This window comes from Myotis brandtii, unplaced genomic scaffold (assembly GCF_000412655.1).
Source record: "Myotis brandtii unplaced genomic scaffold, ASM41265v1 scaffold1170, whole genome shotgun sequence".
NCBI lineage: Eukaryota > Metazoa > Chordata > Mammalia > Chiroptera > Vespertilionidae > Myotis > Myotis brandtii.
The window spans coordinates 1-8,876 of record NW_005354050.1 but is presented as its reverse complement, the minus strand read 5'-3'; the positions used below and the strand labels follow the sequence as shown (position 1 = coordinate 8,876).

The 8,876-nt window shown below is 48.8% G+C and overlaps 1 protein-coding gene across 1 annotated transcript; it reads right to left on the bottom strand.

Moving 5' to 3' along the window:
* Positions 1–4,901: 4,901 nt before the first annotated feature.
* Positions 4,902–6,030, bottom strand: LOC102239641 (olfactory receptor 4D2). The gene has a single exon (XM_005858357.2). It carries the CDS (start codon positions 6,028–6,030, stop codon positions 5,095–5,097), a length of 936 nt encoding a protein of 311 aa, XP_005858419.1. The 3' UTR covers positions 4,902–5,094.
* Positions 6,031–8,876: the final 2,846 nt, after the last annotated feature.

Here is an 8,876-nt window from a genome sequence, read left to right as displayed (position 1 = left end):
CCCACCCAGCACAAGGCCTGGCATTCAGTAGGTGCTCAATAAATGTTTGTTGAGTAAATTCATGATGTAAGATTAATGATTTAGCCCCTGCCCCTTACTCTCTACCCTACCAGCTCTCTCCAAGATGCCAGTGGAGGGTAAGGTGATGACTAAGTCAGGGCCTGAAAATTATGGGGCTATTTCATGAGGTCATCCGGGGACACAGTGAGATGTCACAGTAAAGCACCCAGCAGAGCAATGGCAGCAGCCTCCATCCTCCATAACAGCTGAGGACCTGTCAGACTTCGTGCTCCTCCTCGAATTTAAGCGCTTAGCAGTAGTAGGTGGGCGCTGAGTAGGAGGCATGAATTCTGACTTGTCGGGCTGATCAGCAGTAGCTTCCTTGGAGGGGGCTTGCTGCAGGGGCTCAGAGCCACCTGGGTTGGGCCTGGCTCTGTCACTACCTGTGCGCCCTTGGCTAAGCCTTTATTTCCGTATCTTAAGGGTAGAACACCCCAGTCGGTCTTTCCCCTCAAGCGACAGGCTCTCTCATACCCTCTTGTCTTTCCTCCTGCAGTTCCCTCCACTGGATGAGCCAGGCTCACCCTTTGCTTCGACCCCACCCTGGTCTACCTGGAGAACCCGTGCTCATCTCTCCATACTGGGCTCAGAATCACCCCCGCTGAGCCCTGCAGCCTGCCTGTCCTCCCCGCTTCTTCAGGCGGACTTGCCCATCCCTGTCCCTGCTCCAGACTCCCAGCAGGGCTGTCTGAGTGTCTTGTCTCCCGCCCTCTATCCCCCATGCCCTACCGAAACCCAGCCCCACGCCTTCACAGCCCCCTCCTCCCACACCAACGCCCCTGCCTGACAGTTGCTCTTGAAATAGCCCCTTCAGCAATCCCTTTCACAAGCTCCCGTTGAAGGCCTGGGCCCTGATCTTATCTCCTTATCTTCCGCAGGGGCGCATCTCCTGTGACAAGGGGGCTCGGATGGAAAGTCTCCATGGAGTTGCCAAAAGTGCGCTTACCCCCTGCATGACTTGGGGTGAATCACTCCACTCCCTGGACCTCAGCGCCCACATCTGTGACACAAGGACAGTGAGCTGCATGAAGGAGAGAGCGTTAAAAAGTGGAAGCCTGCTCCTCAAATGTGCTTTCCCTTTTGGACCTCAGGGAGCCAGGTACCCCCAGAAGGCTGGCAGCCAGGCGGGGACCTAGGTTGCCCACCTTCCAGCACCCGCAAAGGAAAACTCAGAGTGAGCTCTGCTTGCCCTCCCAGAGGACTCTAGTTCAGCAACAGTGAGTGTGCGAGGGTTTGCCACAGCGGTGGGCTGCTGCAGGCTATTGGGACAAGCCGGAGACAGGGCCCTGGGCTCTGGACCCCACCTGCCATATTGGCTGATCTGCTCGAAGTGCTGATGAGAGACAAGCACATAGAAAGGGACCGCTGAGGGGCCCTATGCAACCAGTCTATCGAGGGCAGGTTTCCTGGGCTGGGGCAGGACTGGCAGGCAGAAATGCAGGCAAGGAGACCAAAGGGATCACTAGCATCTGCCACCTGGACTCCTGCCCCTTCAGCCTGCTTTCTGCTGCCCGCCCTGCCACAGGATGCTTCCCCTACGTGCCAGCCACCTGAATCCTCCACACACAGCACCCTCCCACCCCACCCCTGCCAGGCCAGTTTCTGTTTTCTCGATTTTTTTTTTTTTTAGTTTTTAAATAAACAAAAAACATTTTTAAAAGGATAAGTTTTAATGGCAAAGATATTAAAATTCCGTAAAATAGCCATGCATGCAGTAAAATTTTCACTTCAAAGTATTATACTTCGCAGTTTGCATTCTGTTTCAATGTTTTAAATTTTAAACACAAATTATAACTCCAAACGGTCACATGGCGTGACAGAATTGAAGGACATCCAGTTCTGTCTCTTCATCTTTACCATCGCTGTGGGATCGCTGTTCATATCAGCTGTTTAAATGCACGAACATGCATCGCTGCAGGGGACGGGAGGCATGACATGTAGCCGACATCAGCTCAGAGGATTCCAAACCCAGATGATCTGGAACTCACTCTCAAAGCAGATGCATGTATCCGAGGGAGCCACCATGGAACTGAGAACTGACTTCCATGTAGAATACAGTGCTTCTTGAAGGATAAGGAACAAAAATGCCTTCATTTGAAGCTTACAGGCTTGGGCCTGGTTGGACCACAGGTGGGAGAGTCGTGCAGGAGAGCTCTACCTCTGAAAGGAAAATGGAAATCAGACTCCAAGACCGAGCCACATAGGAAGAAAAGATTTGTAACGAGACACATCAAAAAGAGCCCTCGAGTGACAGGAGGAGACAGGCTGCTTGGGAACTGTGACTAAGGGGGCAAGAGGAAGGATGGGGGCATCCTCAGGGATCAGGGCCCTGACCAGCCAGCTCTTCAACGGCTCTCCCTCCCTCCCTGGTGGCCATAGGACTCTGTGGCCCTGGGGGACTGGGAACCACTGGTCCCATGAGCATACCGTCCCCTCTGCCAACACATCTTGGCCCTCCGTGCAGCTTCTCCTAAAGAAAGAGGCCCCCAGGCTCGCACAGTCTCACTCCTGCCACCTCCCCTCTCCAGAGCCACGTCTCCTCTCTCTATTCCTCTGTCCTCTAAACCCACTGGCTTTCAGCTCCTGCAATGCACCTACCCTACCTGCAATGGATCTCAACCATGAAGACCCTTCCCCTTTTGTGGCTGGCGACTCGTACTGACCCTCCAGGCCCCATCCATAGGGAGCCTTTCCTGTCTCAGGCTCACTAGATCCAAAACAAGTGTCTGGGTCTCCCTGGTCCTTACTCTTATAGCTTCTTTCATAGAACATAACATCACTAATTACACGTGTATGTCTGTGGGTGGATCTGGTGAAGCTACAGCTCCCTACAGGTCTGTGAGTGCCATACAGAATAGGTGTGTGCCTGTCCTGTTGCTCACTGTGGCCTCAGCCCCTAACACAATGCCTGGCAGGGCCTCAATGCGAATTTGTGCAATGGATGCATCTGCTGTGACCTTGCCTGTCACAGCTCTTGGGTCAGGCTTGGGTTTGTGCTTGAACAGCTATTAGGACCTGGTGCCTCTGGTCAGGGGCAGTGTTCGCCCTGGGTCAGGCCAGCCCCGGGTCAGTGGACACCTTTGCAGAGACTGGCCCTGCCAGGCTGAGGCTCAAACCCAAGACCATGAGGGAGCCTTCCCTCCCTGGCATCTTTCAGCTGTAATACCCAAGAACCTTCTTCCCGCCCTCCCCTGCCCACCTCAAAACCTCAGCATTCTGCAACCACTTTCACAAAAACTGTCCTCCAGCCGCAGTGGGGCTGCTGTTGGCCACAGGCCTGATTGGATCTCTTTATCTCTCAGCTCCAACGGCCCCCATGGAGACAGCTGCAGCAGAGCAAGGCTCAGGGCCTGGTGGGCCTGCTCCTGTTCCCAGGGGCTCCTGGGAGTGGGGTCCTTGCACCTATTCTCATGACAAGAACACTGAGGTCGATAGTGAGAAGGGGCTTAACTCAAACTATGGTGGCTTCACACTGGGTCAAGGCTGGGGCAGGCCAGGAGTGTGTGCACATGAGTGCATGTGTGTATGTACATGTTCCGGCGCTGAGGACTCTCCTGAGAGAGGCAGGTTGTTCTGTTCTGTTTTGTTAGTTAGTTTGTTTGTTTTTTTATTGATTTCAGAGAGGAAGGGAGAGGGAGAGAGAGAGAGAGAGAGAGAAAGAGAAACATCAATGACAAGAAAGAATCATTGATTGGCTGCCTCTTGCATGACCCCCACTGGAGATCGAGCCCACAACCCAGGTATGTGCTCTGACCTGGAATCAAAGCAGGGACCCTTCAGTCCACAGGCCGACACTCTATCCACTGAGCCAAACCAGCTAGGGCTGGTTGTTCTGTTTTTAGCAAGACCAGAAAAACTTACTATGGGGCCTTGGAGAGCTGGCCTAGGAGCCAGTACCACCCTGGGGACCTTGAGCAAGGGGGACCAAGGCAGAGAGGAAACTAGACACAACAGTGAAGTGGGAGAGGGACACCAGATGGATGTCACGACTAAACAGGCCAAAATCAATGTAGGGAGGGAGGAAGAGAAAAGGGAAGGGGCATATAGAGAGGGTATCTATCAATGTAGGAGGGAGAAGGAGATAGTCCATAAACTGTTCTAGAGCCCTTCCTAGAAAACTATATCAGGTCCCAAATGCATATTTACAAATATGAATGAATGAACAAATGAATGGACCTCCCATTCCTGTTTGCAAGTCGAGTAAGTCTGAAAATGGGGGTGCGTGGGGGAACAACAGTAAGAAGTCGAGTCTCGCATACATGCCCTGAATTTATGTGCTTTCTCCTCTCTGTCTCACCGTTGGGGAAGTTGCATGGCCCCTTGGAGTTCAGCCTCTACCCTTGCAATGCCTCCCTCACTGCACTTAGGAATTTCTGCCGTATTTCCAAAACACGACTCAATTGATGAAAGGATAAATACCAGGCATAATAGCAACAATAACAATAATCCTTACATACGTTTGATGATTTACATCATATTGAATCTTATAACAAATCTGTGAGATTATCGGAACAGATATTGTTTTATGCCAGTTCAGTAAGAAAGAAACCATGAGTCCAAGAGAGACAGGTGGCTCAGCCAAGGTTACAAGTTTGGGAGATAGTGGAACATGGGCTCGTAATTTAGGGCTAAGTCTCCAGGCTCTGCACTTGCTCTATCACTCTGGACAAAGGCCAAAAGGGGTATTGGGAAAAGAGATCAAAATACAAAAAAATATAACTGCTCTTATGGAGAAATGCTATCATCACAGAAGAAACTGTCCATCAAGAAGGTGGAAAGGAGGGAGTGATTTTCCAGAATGTTTCTATGGGAATATACTTTATTGTCACAGGAGTGTTCAAATCATATATCACAATCAAAAACAAAGAAATTTTCCTTTGCCTAAAAATCTGAGTAAGTTGCTTAGTTTCAGAACTCACTCACTTCTACAATGACCCTCACAACATATCCACAAGTTATGAAGAGAACAGATACTAGCTCTCCGTCCACTCTACAAATGGAAAACAAAGCCAAAGGGAAGTGACCTACCCACTGTCAGTCCTTTTTACAAACCAGTCGCTGTCTCCCTAATCTCTTCACTGCTGCCTGCATCTCCTGGTTCCTCAGGGTGTAGATCATGGGGTTGAGCATGGGGGTCATGACCGTGTGGCTGATAGACACAGCCTTGTCCATGGAGAAGGCAGTGAAGGGCCGGGCATAGAGGTAGATGCTTGGAATGAAGACCATAGACACCACGACGATGTGGGTGGTGCAGGTGGAAGCTGCTTTCTTCCTTGCCTGCTCTGAATGGGACCTTAGCATCACCAGGATGACCAAGTAGGAGGCCAGGAGGAGGACGAACCAGATGACATCCAGCAGCCCACTGTTGGAGATCATGAGGAACTCTAGGAGGGAGGTGTCAGTGCAGGCAAGTCTCAACACTTGTGGAACGTCACAGTAGAAGTTATCCAGGACATTGGGGCCACAGAAAGGCAGTGGCAGCATCAGAGCCAGTTGGGTAATGGAGTGGACAAAACCTACCATCCACGCTGTCACCACCAGCCCCACACAGAGCTGAGTGTTCATGATGGTGACATAATGGAGGGGCCGGGAGATGGCAACAAGGCGGTCATAGGCCATCACTGAGAGGAAGAAGACCATGGCACCTCCCAGAAAGTGGAAGAAGAAGACCTGGGCCATGCAGCCCAGGTAGGAGATGGTCTTCTTCTCAGAGAGGAAGTCCACCAGCATCTTTGGGGCAGTGACTGAGGAGAAACAGAGGTCTAAGATAGCCAGATTCCGAAGCAGAAAGTACATGGGGCTGTGAAGCCGGGAGTCTGCGGTCACTGTGATCATGATGAGGAGGTTTCCCAGAACAGTTGTGGTGTAGACCAGCAGGAACACCAAAAACAGGAAAAGCTGGAGCTCCCGAGTCTGTGAGAGCCCCAGGAAGACAAATTCTGATATCCAGGTGAGGTTCCCTGGCTCCATGGGGTGTTTTCCATACACCTGAGGAAAACGAACCACACACGGAGATACGTGAAGTCACTTTCAGTGCTCAGGAGCTAAATCGATTTGTCCAGGTTCACATGTTGGGCATCCTCATGTGCAGACCATATAACCAGGTGCCGATTAAGTGACCTTATCGCTGGAGAGTTTACAGTTGCTGCTGGAATAAATATTTATGAGATCGTCAAGCCATCCAGAGACACATGCAACCTGCCTTTCAAAGATTCAGTGTAATAAGGCAGTGGGAAGACACTTGGAGTCCAACAGACCTGCAGTCCAACTTCAGGGCTGCTATGTCCTCGAGATTTGACCTTCGGTGAATGACTGAACCTCTCTGGGTCTCAGTTTCCACATCTGCAAGGTGAGAATAAAAATGTTTTCTTTGTAGACTAGTCCAGGGAATTAAATAAAATAACACATAAAGTTCCTCGAACAGTGCCTGGAATAATAAATGAACATCACTCTCCTCTGTATAGTCTCCTACTCCAAAGACACCCTCTCTTCTTCCTGTCTCTAATGCATTTTTCTACCCATCATTTTTTATGCAACGTTTAACACATTATAATGTTGATGAAGTTTTCATGTGTCTGTGTTTTTCCTCCATAATTCATTGTAAGTTCCCAGAGACATAAATGTGGATCTTATAGTTTATTTGTGCCCAATCTTGCGATAGATAGTACTCAAAAAGCTTGTGATATTGACTGCTGAATGGCTGACTAGCTATAGAGTGAGCCCCCTGCACCTTTCTGATGTAGGTGGCCCCTTACTGAGTGAAGACAGGATATACATGGTGTGTATATTGAGACAAGAGAGATGGGTGAGAGAGATTCTCTGGATTAAGAAATAGATGATGATGAAATTGTATGCAGAGGACTCAGGGAGCTCTTTTGAAAGGAATAAGAATTTTAAAATATGTTACTGAATACAAGGGTGGAAAACAAAGGATGATGTTGAAATAAGAGAAATAGAATAGACAAAGGGATAAAGAAGGGAGATTATGAGGAAGTGAGATAAAGGAATAGAGCAAGTGAAGGAAGGGAGTGGAGAGGTAATGAAGTGCTGGGGAGAGAACAGGACCAAAGTGGTGAAGGGGATGGAAGACGAGAGATAGAGGGTAACAAATGAGGGGTTAGGTGGCCTCCCAGTCCCGCCACCGTGTCTCAGCCTCCCATCCTCTCCCAGCTGCCTGCTGCAATCTATTGTCTATTAGAAGTCTTTTTAGTCTCATCCTTCTGCTTCCGTTTGCTTCCACTCCAGCCCATTTTCTAGACAGCTGTCAGAGTGATCTTTCTAAACTCACATCTGATCTTGCTTCTCCCTCATTGTATTCTTTTGGTTGTGTGGTGCCCACAACTTAAAACTCAGACTCTTAGAAGTCCCCTACCGAGCTTTTGTAAATCAATTCAAGGTAGAAAAACATGCTTATGTTTTCTAACCTAATGTATTAGTAGGCAATTTATGTGATCTTGTTTTACGTGACTACGTGGAGAACTTTACGGTGTATTTCCTTACCCTCTGCTCTCAGCATCCTCCCTCTAACCCACAGGGCCAATGCCTCACTCCATCCTTAAAAGCCTGGGTTTTCACATGCAACCTGAGGCATCAGTTTTCAACATCACATTCCCCTGCATTACTGTCTGAGGCTCTCTTCACCTTTGAGACTTACTCCCATCAAGTCCATGCCACTTGTTTATTCTCCCCACTCTCCAGCAAGTGTTTCTAGATCCTTCTTATAGCTGATCTATTTACCGCTGGGGAAACCCTGGTCTCTCACAGTTCTTCAGCCCAGTAGGAGAGAGAGGCCTCAGGTCTTACATCGTCTTGAAGATCCTTCTCCTGCAGCCTCAGTTTCCTACCCACTGCCCATACATCATGTGCACAATGGGTGTGACCCTAGGGGATGAGACAATATCTTCAGGGAGCAACGATTGGACTGGGCTCAGGAAGCAGGACTGGGCTGATTACCACTGGGGCCGGAGGAGCAATGGGAGTTGTTAAAAAGTTTCTAAATGTCTCAAAAACACATACTCTTTGCGAGTTCCTCCTTGGGGGCCAAAGGTACCAAGGATAATGAACATTTAGAGATGTGTGGAATGAAGGATTCTCAGGCCAAGATCCAAAAGGTCAAGAGTCTCTTCAAAAGGAACAGACTTTCTGCGAGTTTTAGAAACCGTTTCTTAGGCCAGTGATTCTTATCCTTGAATCACCTGCAAAGCTTGTTGAAAAACAAATTAGTGTGCCCCAGCCCCAGGCTTTTTCATTCAGCTGGTCAACTTCGAGGCCAAGAATTTGCATTTGTAAGAAGCTCTCAGATGCTGCGGACGCTCCTGTTCCTGGGCCCACACATTGAGAACCACTGACTTGCTCCTCAGCACAGCGGACTGTTCGCTCTCACGGAATCGTCAAGATTAACTGGTTTGAAACTTTTCTTTCTTCTCCTTCTCCTCCTTTCTTCCTCTTTTTTCCCCCACTTTTAAACTTAATATAAAATCTTTACTTAGATAGGAAAATGTATATAACATTGGAAATTTATTACCCTGTAAACCTTGTCCTTTATTTTGCCAACCAGAATGTTGATTGGAAATTTATTACCCTGTAAACCTTGTCCTTTATTTTGCCAACCAGACCCCCAATGTTGATTCACCATCCATATCCTAGTCTACTCACATCATCTATAAAATGCTAGCATTCATGCCCTGGCCAGTTAGCTTAGTTAGAGCATCATGCCAATATGCCAAGGTTGTGGGTTCAATCCCTGGTTAGGGCACATACAAGAAGTAACCAATGAATTCATAAAGAAGTGGAACAACAAATTGATGTTTCTCTCT

Bases quoted from the DNA above. Each gene is read 5' to 3' on its own strand.
- LOC102239641 (XM_005858357.2), bottom strand. From the start codon at position 6,030: ATGGAGCCAGGGAACCTCACCTGGATATCAGAATTTGTCTTCCTGGGG.